At 46.2% G+C, this 14,067-nt stretch overlaps 1 protein-coding gene across 5 annotated transcripts in view; it reads left to right on the top strand.

Moving 5' to 3' along the window:
* The window catches only part of LOC101721882 (arf-GAP with SH3 domain, ANK repeat and PH domain-containing protein 2), a 132,690-nt gene that overhangs the window by 51,643 nt on the left and 66,980 nt on the right, over window positions 1-14,067 (top strand). For 4 of the 5 annotated variants that reach the window (XM_004875251.4, XM_013069475.3, XM_087199727.1 and 1 more), the window contains exon 3: window positions 12,900-13,045. The exons of the other annotated variant lie outside the window; for it this stretch is intronic. In XM_004875251.4, coding sequence (XP_004875308.2) covers window positions 12,900-13,045 — 146 coding nt within the window. The remainder of the gene's footprint in view (window positions 1-12,899; window positions 13,046-14,067) is intronic. 5 annotated transcript variants of the gene reach the window in all.

Here is a 14,067-nt window from a genome sequence, read left to right as displayed (position 1 = left end):
GCCCTCATTTCACAGAGGGCCCCTGTTGTGTTCAGAGCGTTGACCTTCTAGGGTGACATTTGTTTAGGGAGAACATTTTATGTAGGATTGAAAGAAAAGTGATAATAATTTAGCATTTATGCCTCATCCTGCCCCCTGCCTTTTCTGATCTCTTCGTCCTTGTTTTCCTTGAGACTGGGACTGCCCCAGGTTGTCACAGGCTGACCCCATCTGACTCGTGCTGTGGCCCATGTGTTTGCTCCTGCCTGGCTGCCACCTCCTTGGTGAACTCGAGCTGACTGGCATCTGTGTCTTTGCGTAGCCCCACCCTCAGCTGCAAAAGCTCTCCCCTGCCCCAGTCACCTGGGTGGGACCTGCCTATCCTTTCCCTCCTTTCTTGAGACTTGGTACAGGGCTGACCTTCCTTGGCCCTCACCTGGGTTCCTTTCCTGTTGCTTCTGTAATGAGTTACCATGGAGCGGGTGGTTTCAAGTGACACAAATTTATCTTTCAGTTCTGCAGGTGAGAATTGTGCTGTGGGTCTCACCAGGCTGAAGTCAAGGCCTTGTCAGAGATCCTTCCTGCCAGCTCTCAGGGAGAAGCCATTTCCTTCACTTTTCCAGTTTCAGGGCCACCTGCATCCTTGCCTGTTGGCCCTTTCCATCTCCAGAGCCAGCAGGTGGCCAGGGAGTCTTTCTCACACTCTATCACTGTGACAGTCGGCTCAGGGTGCTGTGACAGAATAACAGATCCGTGGCTCAGATGACAGAAAGTTCTTTTCTCACAGGTCTGGAGGCTAGGAAGGCTCTCCTGGCTCCCAGACAGCTGCTTCCCTCCCGTGTCCTTGCATAGCAGAGAGAGAGGAAGCTGGCTCGCTGGGGTCTGTCCACAGCAGGGAACCCATCCCGTCATGAAGGTCCCACCCTCGGGACCTCATCTGAACCTGACGGCTCCCAGTGACTTCTCCCAGTGCCACCACACTGGGGTGTATGCTTCAGTGTTTGAATTTGGAGAGACAGAGTTCACTGTCAAAGCAGACAGTGACTCTTCTGCCTCCCTCTCCCATATTCAAGCATCCAGTTGATTATATGGCACCCCACAGATTATCCGGGATAATCTCCCCACCACAGATTCAGTTGATTCCCCTTGCTGAGTAGATACAGTCACAGTTTCCAAGGAATGAGACGGAAATATCCTTGTGAGTTATGAGATGTTATTCTACCTACCACATCTCACTGTGAACACTTCCAGTTTTCAGAGTGAATCACTTTAACTCTTCCCTTCACCCCCATAGTAAAGGGTTCCTAATGTGCAGACACTGGGTTCACTTTATTTTTTTTAATTTTTTTTTTTTTTAGTGATGACATCCATTTTATTCCTGTATATAATCTGGGCTTCTGATTCTGTTAAAACTTAAATTTACTGTGTCAAAAGGCTGGAATCCAGGTTTAATTTCTTATTTATCTCAGTATTTTAACACTTTATATGAAAGACAACATTTGGAATCCAAAAGTAACTATCATCTCCAGGATAGAAAACACAAGTTATTTCTGTTTCTTATACATATACCCGTATGCACATGGCTGCCACCCACCTTCAGGTCTTGGTGTTATAGGTAGGATCTCCCTCCAGCATTAAATAATGTTAAATATGTAAACTTCTGCTCACCAATAAGAGGAAGTGAACATTTTATCTTGAAGTATTAAGTTCAGTGGTGAAAGTTATCAGAAGAATATTCTCCTGAGAGTTATTTTTTCTTAGAAAAAAAGAAAGGAAAATTAAAAGCCTCTCAGCACAGCCACAGATGCTGTGGCTGTGGGGCTCGCTGGAGATGGTGCCTCAGTCCTCTGAGTCACGCTCTGGGCCAGCAGGGCTGTGGTCTGGGTCGTCCTCAACATCTTCCAGCTCCAAGTCATCCAGTTCCTGGAACAAAGACTCCTCTACTTCCACATTATTTCCAGCATCCTCCAAGAACTGGATATCAGATGTGTCAAGATTATGATTTGCCACTTAATTTATTTTTTCCTGCTTGCTCTTCTTCTTTTATCCGTTTCTTTTTAATTTCCAAGAGTTCTGCATCAAACTTGGCTTTCCAACATAAGAAATTCTCAATTGTAACAGGGGTGCCGTGGAATAATTGCTTCTCTGCTTCTTCTGCTTCTTTTTCTTTTAGTTTCTTTTCTTCCTCTTTTCTCATTTTTATCTGATCTACTGTTTCATTTAATTTTTCTTGCACTGCTGTCCCTAGAGTAAAGATCATGAGCACACCAAGATTTTCCTCAGCCTGTAAAGCTAATAATTTTAAAATGTCTATGACATCATTATCTTCTAGGTTTTCCTGGGAAAATATTTCATAAAGAGGAGCTTCATCTAGGTATTTTTCACTGTATGTAAACTTGAGGGTAGTCTGGACAGTTTGATCATTTTCTGCAGCCTCCGATGTCACAGTGACGGTGAAGCTGGGTGGATTTTCTGATAATACTGTGAAGGAGTCGGGATAGATGGACTCCAGAGCCTCCAGTTTGTTTCACTGCTCCTCGCTGTAGTCTGTCATCGTGGCCCTGGTTGCTGCCCATGGAGCATGCCGACGCTCAGGCAGCGCCACAGAGTCCCGAGGCCTCCGGCCGGGCCTGGCCTGCTGAGCCACAGCCCCGCGCCGCTCTCGGCCAATCGCTAGTTCTGACACGGGGTTCACTTTAAATACTGCTTACTGTTGTTCTCCAGGAGTTTTGTGTGTGTTGATCTTTGTTCTTTGATTCACTGCGAGACCTTGAGATTAAGGATCTTTCCTAGGACACAGAATTGTAGGACACAGCGAATTTTATGATACAGAGCTCACAGAATTAAGAAGCCTGGATTAAAAGCTAGCAGCACTACTCAAAAAGTCTGTGATGTTAGGAATCTTTCTGAGCCTCGGTTCTTCATATGTAAAATGGGATTATTAATGCTGTAGTTTGTAGGATTATTAGTCAGGATTACTTGCGATAATACGAACAAGAGGCAGATGGGGTCCTGGACATGGACATGATTGTACTTGTACTTCCTGTGTGTTCCTTGCAGTGGTTGGTACAGAGCAAGCAGCTGCCCGTAGATGCCCAATAAATTCTCAGTTGTACATTGTTGTACTTCTCTTGCAGGTTCTTGGTGTATGAGAGGTAAGCTGAAAAATTTTAGGTATGAGCAGTGTGTATTAGGGGAGACCGTATATTCTACTATGTGAGGATTTCTGAATTAGGGGGATTTGAGGTACCTCAGTGCAGGGATCAACACACTGGTGAGCCACCTAAGTTTTTATGCCTGTGAGCTAAGAATGGTTTTTAGCATCTTACCTTGCACTTACACAGTAGCCTCCATGTTCTTCTTACCCTGCAAAGCCTCGATATTTACTGTCTATTTTTTTAGGAAAAATTTGCCAACCCCTGCTGTACAACAGTGGTCCTGAAACATCAGAGTGCATCCAGTGGGTTTTGTCGTGAAAACACAGTGGCCAGACCATGCCCTCCAGGCTCCTGGGCCACGGGTCTGGGATGCAGCCTAAGCGTTTGCTCGGTCAGCAAGGGCCCAGGGGCTGGAGCTGGTCTTAGGAAGCTGTGCTCCTGCTTTGAACACCACAGTGGGCCAAAAGGGTACGCACGTGTCCTATGTATATGCTGAACAGTAGTCTTCTCACACAAAACAAGCAAGTTGTTTAAAAGGATGACACTCTGCCGCATGTGTTTCTGGGAGGTCCTAAGAACAGGTCCACAGAAGCACCTACTGTGATGATTTGTTGAAAAACCATTCCTGTAGTAATTTTTCCAGCCCAATGGACAAGTCTCTAGCTCCTTAAAAAAATTCCAGTTCAGGGCTGGGGATTTAGCTCAGTGCTTCTGCCGCCTGCCTTGCAAGCACAGGGTCCCGAGTTTGATCCCTGGTACAAACAACAACAAAAAATCCCAGTTCATATACATTTAAAACTCTCACTAGTCTAAAATTTCCCAAACTGTCTCAGCCCGGTGGTGTTTTCTCCCACTGGGAAGTTGAAGCTAACTTTCTTCATCTGTGTTTGACGTGTCAGTGGTTGGAAAAGTCATCTTGACCAAGGAGGAAGTAGCAAAAGACTTTCATTTTGACTTCTGTAGAATTACTGTATTTTGAAGACTTGGGACCACATTCTTACTGAGAGTGACGCCCTCTCTCTACCTTCAGTCTGAACGGTGTAGTGAAATTGCCACATTCTTGAAATGAAAACTACAAATACTAATTTTTCCTCAAACCCTTACTGTCTTCCACCTTTAGAAGAAAATGAGAGCTCACAACTTTGTGTGTCTATGTGATGTTTCTTGTTATTTGCAACTGGTAATTAGGATATAGTATTGTTTTGTTTTTTTGAGACAGGGTCTCACTATGTAGCCCAGGCTAGCCTTGAACTCATGATCCTCCTGCCTCAGCCACCCATGTGCTGGGATTACAGACATGCACCATCATGCCCTGCAGAATATTTTAATAAAGTAAGCTTAAAGTTAATACAGAGAACTGCTTCTAGTGTAGGTACCATGTAATTAGAGTAGCGCAGTTCAAGGCAGTTCAAAAGAAATATATCCAGTTATTTAGGAAATGAAGTGTTATTGTACTTGCATTTCTACTTGTTACATGAAATAATAACAAAGTCAAGGTCATCTTTACTTTGTGCTTGGTGAAGGATACAGTGACGCTGGTACTCTGCTCCACTGTTGTGGCACTGAAAACGGTCACACTGTTTTTGGAAAGCAGTTTGTCAGTACATACCAAGGAAAATAAAAATCTCCGTATGGAAGTGTGTCTGTGCACAAAACTGTCTGTTGTGCGTGGCCGTCCTCTCACAGCAAACCCTGAAAGCCTCCTGTTGCAGAACTGGGGTCTGCTACTTGGAGTTGTGGTTATGTAACAACATGAAGGAAAATTCTTGTGATCCACTCTTCAGGGAGCAGAAATCAGTCTACAAAACAGATGTACATATTTCTGTGATAAAAGAACTGGAAGATTATAACATGCTGATAAAAAGCATATCTGTGTTGACATTTATAAATGTGATGGTAGAATACTAAAAATGATGATGGTGAAAATCGAACACTCATGGAATATTTGTTATAAGCCAAACACTATGCTAAATAAATATTTTCTATAAATTTACTTACACAACAGCGTTATGAGGTAGGTCCTGTCCACTGGCAGCTCAGAGACACAGTACCAGTTTGGCCAGGTTGTGTGGCCAGCAGCAGAGCCCCTGCAGCCCTGACCCAGGTGTGCCTCCTGCTCCTCTTAGCCTTGGTGGCCCTTGGTGGTGTTGGGCAGGACATGAGTGAGGTGCCTCTGTCCTTTGGGAAAAAAACCCAGGTGGGTTTGGTTGATCCCAAGTTCAATATGAGCCAGCACATGACATGTGTGCTGAAGGCAAGACACCAGTAACCTCAGTGACACCTGAAGGTCATCCCCCCATTGAACAGCGTTTGAAGAACCTCAGTCTTAGTGCCTGTTTTAGTTACTTCCCACGTTGGCTGAGACAAAACACTGAAGACCCACATTTTAGAGGAGAGGTTTATTTTGGCTCACAGTCCATAGCCAGCTGGCTCCAAGGCAGGGTGGCATGGTACAGGGTCCTAGCAGAGGAGAGCTGCTCACTGAGCTGCTCACTGCATGGCAATAGGAAGCAGAGCCAGAAGGGAGGAGCTGGGAGGGGAGATAAACCATTCCAGGCCATGCCCCCAGACTGCTTCTTCCACCCGGCCCCCGCCTCCTAGTGGCAATCAGCTCTATGTCTCCATTGTCCAGTCACCTTTCAAAGGGCCCCACCTTTGGGCCCTTGAGGTTTTGAGGTGACCTTTAGCTGTGTGAACCATAACTTTGCTAGAGGAACCTCATCAATTTTATTATATGCGCTGCTGAAGTGAGCACTGGAGGAACCTCATCATAAGGGGACCTCTGAAGGACCTGGGATTTTGGGTTTTGAAGGCTAGGGAGAAGGGATGTTTGAATGGCTTTCTCTGCACTGAGGAGGACAAGCATAATACTTGATCCTTTCAAGGGTGGCTTTGCCAGAAGTTTTGACTCCAGTTTGAGAGAGCAGTAGCAGGGTGAGCAGCCTCAGAGGTGAGCCGGTTGTGGGAAGGTTCCAGCAGCGGGTTCGTGCCCCTAGCCCCTGAGATGGAAGTAGAGGAAGTCATAGACAGGAAAACTTGGCAGTGTCGCCATTTCTGAGCCCCTGAGCATCTAGCTCTCCCCTCCCTGGTTAAGAAGGTGACTTGTGGAATCTGAGCAGCAGTGATCAGCATATTTGTCATGGAAGAAGCGTGGGTCTGAAGGAATTCCAAAGCTGTGACTTAGAGGCTAACATCAGCGTGAATCACGCCAGGGTTCTCTGGGCTGATTTGGCAGGAGACTAAGGCTCACCTGGACTAGGGTGCCCTCACTTGGTGCATTGGGTCTATGAGCAGGCTTACATGGCATGTGCCCCCCAAATGGTATGCAAGAAAAGGCATCTGGAGAGATCGTCCAGAGCACTTCTGATTTTTATTGGTGGTGTGATAGCTGACTCCCCCTCAAAAAAACCACTAGTGGGCCCTGGTAGATATTATCATCTGGTTCTCTGTTTACCTTTTTGTGAAGCACTGGCCAAATTATTCACCAGATACCTCGGAATCTGTTTCCTCATCTGTGAGATCCAGCAGAGTTGTTGTAAAGATGAAAGATTATTTTTCTAATTTATTTCACTTAGCTTTATGATCTCAAGGTACATCCATTTCCCTACAAATGACTCAGATTTATCCTTCTTTATGGCAGAGTAGTACTCTATTATGTATAACTACCACTCTTTCTTTATACACTCGCCTGTTATGTAACCTCTTGGATGAGAAACTTAAAAGTATAAATAATTTTAAAAACAATAAAAGATAGATAATAGGAAATAGCGAGATAGTTTTTGGAAATAGGAAGAGGATCTGCAGAAACAGAAGGACGGGGCGGGGAGGAGAGGGGAAGGAGATGAAAAGAATTAAGTATACATACTACCCCCTAAGATGAAGGTAAACATTATGTGCTGCAAAGATGTACTAATAAAGATTATTTCTCTAGCTATGTAGCCTCCACAGCATGAGTGGTACCAGCTATGCGAGGAGACTTCAGAAACTGGGACTTTCCAGGGGCTACTGACTGGCTCAAGGGATGAGGGCCTTGCCAGACCCCATGAGTCAGTCTTGCTCCTTCAGGGAGAGGGTAATGTCTTACTAAGTCATCACTGGTGCACCCTGGGAATAGTGGGGATCGTGTCCCAGGTGCAGTGAGGGACCGGGCTGGAGGCAGCTTGTAGTGGCAGAGTGAACGTGCTGTGCTGTGATTAATGACTGCTTTGCCTGTGTGAGCTCGTCACCATTAAAGGACCTTGCTGGGATTGAATACAAAGTTCCGGTCACTTGTAGTCGATTCCCCTCCTGGCTTTAGTTTTGAATCCCAGCTTGCTGGTTGGTCTCAGCAGCCCTGGGATGTGAGCGGCCCCCAGGGGCAGCTGTTAGCTCTGCTTCTTCTCATCCTCTACTGGAATCTGTTGGCATGGATTCCAATCAGCCTCCCTTGTCCCCAGCCCCGGGGCATCTGTTCCTTCCCTCTGGAGTGCTGGGTCCCTACCCAGGGTGCTCGGTAGCTGGAAGGTTGTAAATGAACACCTTGCTAAGTTGCATTGACAGGTTCTGAACTTCATTCCTCATTGTCACCTCCAGGGCCATCTTTCTGAATGCAGATTTTATGTCCACCCCTGCACTGGGCTGGAAGTAACAGGTGAAAGGTGTGTGATATGGGTGGAGGTAGTTGAAAGTAGCCTGGCTATAGGGCTTCCTGTCCTTGGCAATGTCATGTTGGTGGCTGAAGGTGGGCTGGGTGTACCCCTCACCCCTTGATTTTTTAGCAACGCCATGTTGGTGCCTTCCTGCCTGTGCCCTGACTGACTTGGACACGTGAGTGCCGTGTATGTTGGTGTGGCCCATTGAAGAGCAGTAGAGGGGCCCCCTTTGTCCCTTTTGGGTCCAGCCATTTTTACTTAAGCTATGTACGCTAGGCCTTCTCCTTGATAGCTAATTTTTAAATAACAAGCAAATAAATTGAGAAATATACAACAAAACCTAACTGTTGCCGGTAAACCTAGCACGTGCATGTTCTTGCTGGTTTCACGGTAGATTTCTCTGCAGGATTAGCTCATCCTTTGAATAGATGGGTGGGTTTCATGCAGTGCAGTGTGAAGAACTGGGGTGTATGGGGACAGAACCAGGAGGCAATGGGCCTGGGCCTGGTGTGCTCTCTGTAACCCACATGCTCATTTCCCAGAGTCCTCCAATGAGAGACCTTGGGCTCTGCATTAATAAGACAGATTTGAAAACCAGGGGGAAGTGAAAGAGCAGCTCTTCTGGGAAAAACAGCTTTCATATTCTGTAAATAAAAGTGGTAGACCCATTTTGGGTTCTTGCCAGAAACTTTATTTTCAAGCTGTTTATTTTAGGTACCTTTTCCAAGTTTTATTTGGCAAAAGACAGACATATGCACTCCACGACTTCTGTTTTCTGATAGGAAAATCTCTGACTTCGGGTGATGTGGGTCAGACAGTTACCAGCTTTCCGGATGGTCTGCTGTTTGTCCAGCAGGCACCACGCCGGGTATCCTGGGAAAACATGCAGGATAGGGCTTGTGAGCTTCTGCAAGCTGCCTCATGTTCATTTACAGGATGAGAAGTATGAGTAGAAACCCCCAGCTTGACTGGTGTGAAGAGATCTCTACTGACCTAACCAGGGAGGCTTGAATATTAGAAAATAATAACAATGAGTGCTGTGGATCAAAGAGCTTCAAATATAAAGCACCGAGATAACAGTAACAGTGACAGCAACAAGCAGCCAGAAAACTCCTGATCACCCTGTGAGGTGGCTGGGGTTCAACACATTGCTTTGAAGATTTGTAAAAAAGAATTTTCTTTAGTTGGATGATCCTGGGGATTGAACCCAGTGCCTCACATGGTGCTAAATCCCCACCCCTTTGTTTAATTTTTGTTTTGAGACATGGCTTTGATATGTTGCCTAGGCTGGCTTTGAGCTTGCAGTGTTCCTGTCTCAGCCTCCCAAGTAGCTGCGATTGTAGTTGTATACTACCACACCTTGCCTGGGAAAGAATTTTTGAAAAGAGAAAAAAGCTAACTTAACTGAGTAGTCCATGGAGGAACACAGAAAGCGGCTCAGAGTGTTCTCTATTGTTTCTTGGTGCTGGAATGGGAAGCCAGGTTGTCTGTCTGCCTGTATGGCTGGTGGCTGGCAGCCCCCCTCCCCCAGGTTCCCATAGGCCAGAGCAGCCTGCAGGTGCATGCAGAATAGATTGTGGGGTCTAGGGTGGTCACATGCCCTCTGAGCGCCACACTATCCACACAGCCACTTCTTAGTGTTTCTGGGTTAAAGGAAATGAAAGACTCCGCAGCCCCCTAAAGGCACTTACTGTGTGCTTATTTCCTTCCCCTGGGCGCTCAGCTCCTATTTTGAAGGGCACCATGAGATTCTGTAAGGCTTAGGCTTTTCTCCTGCCCTGCTTTGTTTATTGATTTATTTTTTGGAGATAGGGTTTTGCTGACCTTGAGCTCACTGTGTAGCCTACACTGATCTCAAACTCACAGTGATCCTCCTGCCTCAGTCTCCTGCATGCTGGGATTACAGGTGTGTGCCACCACACCCGGCTTCCTGCCCTGCTTCCTTGCCCATATCCTTCAGCACTATGAAGGAGATGCCACTGGACTTCCCTGCTGGCATTCCTGGGAAGCCTTTGACCCAGAGAGCCAAAAGCTAGGGATGAATCTGAGGCCTGGAGTTTGTCTTCTTGCTTCTCCCACCTTTTGGACAGCTGCTGTGATCATCGGCTCTGAGCTGAAACCACACTGGGGCTGTGGTGTCCTGACCACCAGCTTAGAAATAGTTAAAAAATATCATGTGAAGTGGCTACTGCTGCTACTCCACGATAGTCGCACCATGGTGGATGAGGAGCTGGAGGCGCTGAGGAAGCAGAGGCTGGCCGAGCTGCAGGTGAAACACAGGGATCCTAATGATGCAGCACAACAGGTAGCAAAGCACAGGGAAGCAGAAATATGAAACAGTATCTTAGCACAAGTTCTGGATCCATCAGCCCGGGCCAGGTTAGGTAATTTAGCACTTGTAAATCCAGAAAAAAAAAAAGGAGTAGAGAATTACCTTATACAGATGGTAAAGCATGGACAGCTAAGTGGGAAGGTCTCAGAACAAGGTTTAATAGAAATCCTTGAAAAAGTAAGCCAACAAACAGAAAAGAAAGCAAGTTAAATTCAACAGAAGAAAAATAATGGACTGTGATGATTACTGAACTAAAAATGTTTAGAGACTGACACTTACTGGAACAATTTTAGGGCAGAAGTTAAAATCTGTTTAAATGTTTACTTTGTTTTGTCTATATGCCTTTAAAAAAATAAACCTGTTATGCAAAATAAAGTTGTTTTAGTATCACACACACAAAAAATCATGTGGCGTGGAAGGACCTGCCCTTTGCCATTAACCACTCACTCTAAGATTATAAATAGAAATAGAAGGGATTATTGATCTGTCTGTGAACTGGAATTTAAAAATCTAAAAATTGAGTACTTTTGGTTTTGAGCAGGTAAACAGTTTTTAGCTGTGAAACACAGCGTGACTGAGGAGGAAACATTTGGGTTTGAGGCTCTGCTCTGCCGCTCTCTGCCTCTCTTTTCCTTGGGCAGGTTATTTGATCTCTTCAAGCTCCAGTTTCCTATTGGCATCATGAGAAAGAAGATGTGTCTTAAAATTTGGAACAGATGCATGCAGTCTGCACTCCCTATACATGTCACCTGTGGCTGCTGTGACCATAGTTACTGCTGTTGTTATGCACCGAGGGTCCTGACTGTATTCATGTTGCTGATGGTGAAGGCCCAGCCAGTGTGACCTTGACTTCAAGCAGCCAAGTTTTCAGAGGGCCCCTCTGTGATGCCACACACTTTGGGAGCTGTGTGCGCGCATGTATCTGTGTGCTTGCATGTTTCTGTCTCTTCCTTTGCCCCGTGTAATCTCAGAAGTGGATTTACTTAGCCAGGCACAGTGGTGCTCACCTGTAATCTCAGCACTCTGGGAGTCTGAGGCAGAATTGCAACTTTGAGCCATACTACGCAACTTAACGACTTAGCAGACCCTGTCTCAAAATAAAAAATTAAAGGGCCAGGGATTTAGCTTAGTGGTTCCACCATCTGCCTCACAACCGCAAGGTCCCGAGTTCAATCCCCAGTACCAAAAAAAAGAAAAAAATTAAAAAGGGCTGGGGATGTAGCCCGATACAAAGGCCCTAGCTTCAGTTCTCGTAGTGAAAAAAATAAAAGAGGAGGGTGGGGATAGGAAATGCATTTAATTTATCTAGAATTCTTAGGCCCCTTTCTAGAATGTTTTTAAGAAGGAAAAAGACTTGAGCATTGAAACTAATTTCTCCTGTGTTTGCTAGATCCACGTTAGAATGCTTGAAGACACCCAGATACCCTGGTGGGCAAGGGTGCAGTGCTTCCCTGGTGGGACAGATGAACAGGCCATTTATGGGTCATAGGCTCCAGAGCTGTGGTCCAGAAGCTGTGGTCCCTTCGTTGTCCCAGTCTTTGGGCCTAAGTGTTGGCATTGGCATTGGCAGATGGTGGTTTTAGTTCCCTGAAGAAGAGTTTGAAGGCTGCGAAGGGCACTCAAAATCTGTTCCTCTTCAAGGGAGCCACAGCACGGTGCCATCTCTGCCTGGTGGAGTTCACATCCAAGTGGACCTGCATGATTGCTTGCTCTGATTGAAATGAAAATGGTAGGATCAGGAATCCACGCAAATGAACATTGTTTTATTATGGACTAGCTAGTTTCATTTGAACATGCCTTCCCTGGTGGTGAGGGAATTGTTTTCAACTTCAGTAATTTACCAGAATTGCTGCACTCTCTCTCCTCATTCCTGACTCAGGTCTGAGTGGGACTCTAGCTTCTGTTGTAAAGATCTGCAGATCACCCTGAGGTCCAAGAGGGATTGAGAGGTGTTGAACTAGAGACTTGGAGTCCAGATATTAAGTCTTGAGGTGCTCCCTGAGGCCTCAGGACAGTGGGGTGACATCAGGCAGATGGCAGTTTGCTTTTCCTGTTCACACCATATGTGCGTTGGGTTATATTCGAGGGACAAAGACAAATGCAATTTGGTCCCTCTCCTCCAAGCATTTGTAGATAGTTCAGTTGTAACATGGAAGCAGAATGTAGGAGAGGTGCCAGAGAGGATCCGAAGGCACAGGCAGAGTCTCAGGGGATCCTGGAGGAGTTGAGCAGGGAGGTCAAGGGCCAGGGAGGATGACCCCAAGCAGGGGACGATGCTGAGCAGAAGTACAAGCAAGCCTTTGCTGCCTGGTCCAGGTTCCAGAGACTACTGCTGTCCCTGCATTAGGAGCAGTGGCCACAATGAGTATCCTAACCCATGGGCTGAGTAAGGAGCTGAGTCTGCGGCTGAGGAGGGGTCCTGGCAGGTGCAAGAGGGTGGGATCCCCTTGGTGTCAGACTGTTGGCCTGGGTGGGGCTTTTTCCCTCCTGGTCACCACACTACTTCCTTGGGACCTGTCATCAGCACAGTGGGCTGCTGTAGGAATAGGTTGTCTGCAGCTTAACGTTCCTTGATTTTTGTGCTGCCAATGTGTTGGGGGTTTTTTTTTGTGTTTTTTTTGGGTATTGGGGATCGAACTCAGGTCCTTGCGCTTGCAAGGCAGGCGTTGAAAGCACTGAGCTAAATCCCCAGCCCTGTGTTGGGTTTTATTCACAACTGGGAGGCACCTGGTGGGGACGGGGACAGGACTGGGGATGGAGCACTCGGTTTGCTAACAGCCCTTCCACTTGCTATTGCAGCGCACGTGGAGAACGAGGAGCAGTACACCCAGGCCCTGGAGAAGTTCGGTAGCAACTGTGTGTGCAGAGATGACCCGGATTTAGGGAGTGCATTCCTAAAGTTCTCTGTGTTCACCAAGGAGTTGACAGCCCTATTCAAAAATCTGGTCAGTGTCCAGTGTGCGCACATGCGTGCGTGCGTGTGTGTGTGTATGTGTGTGTGTGTGTGTAATTATACCATGCAAGACACCTCTGTTGCTGCCTTTCTCAGGAGAGAATAGTTTGTTTAATAAAGTAGGAAAACATTTCACAGCTTCTGTGGATCCTGAGTCATATTTTCTGTATACATGGTGTCAATTAGGAATAAAGTGGAAAGTTGTAATATTTGCTCTAATAGGACTTTTAAAATTCAGCTTGGCATTTTAAATATGCCCAGCTGCAGGACATAACGGGTAGATTTCATTCATCTTCGTAAGGGCCTCTGGCTTCGGTTTTTAATAGTTTCTAAAGTGTGTAGAATAGTCTTTGTTGCTGGTAATTACACCAGGCATTCGTAATGATAATATTTAATAAATATGTTCCAGACCCGTCTTACACAGCCAGGTAACCTATCATCAAAGCACAGAAATTACCGTGGATATTTAAGGGCCTTTTATGCTCCCAAATATAGAGCCTAAAAAAGCAGGGCTGGAAGGAATGCCTTGACTTTTTGAGCAAGTGGAAGTGCAGGGTTGGTACAGGCTGTGTGCAGGGTGCTTGGTAACGGGGTGAGGTGGGGGGTGAGTGGGTGAATTGAGCCTTTCTTGAGCTTGGCAGCCCTGTGCCGTCCTCACTGTGGGAACAGAATTCTGAAGAAGTAGGCAGCCAAGGGCCGTTCATGACCCTGCCTGGGTGGTTTCTTCCCGAAGCATTGCCCCAGCATCTTTCCTGTTTTCCCCTGGCTTCTCCTAAAGGTCGCAGAAGACTGGGTTGGGAACTCAATAATGCTCTCTCTGTAGGTCACAAACAGCAGTGTCTTTTTCATGTCTTCTGTCAGTGAGCTCATAACAAGTGAAAAAACAGCTCATCATTCTTGAGCTGGTGATGGTGGTGGGTTTGTGATTTTGGCCTTAGAGGGGCAGAAACCAGGGAACATAATGTGTGAGTTAATAATGGGAAGGACAGAGAGTAAGATCATTAAGGCTCTTCA

Source organism: Heterocephalus glaber, unplaced genomic scaffold, assembly GCF_053883595.1.
Source record: "Heterocephalus glaber isolate CG9 unplaced genomic scaffold, H.glaber_assembly_v1.0 deba00001724, whole genome shotgun sequence".
Taxonomy (NCBI): domain Eukaryota; kingdom Metazoa; phylum Chordata; class Mammalia; order Rodentia; family Bathyergidae; genus Heterocephalus; species Heterocephalus glaber.
The sequence above is the reverse complement of the archived record's forward strand: the minus strand, read 5'-3'. Positions and strand labels throughout refer to the sequence as shown.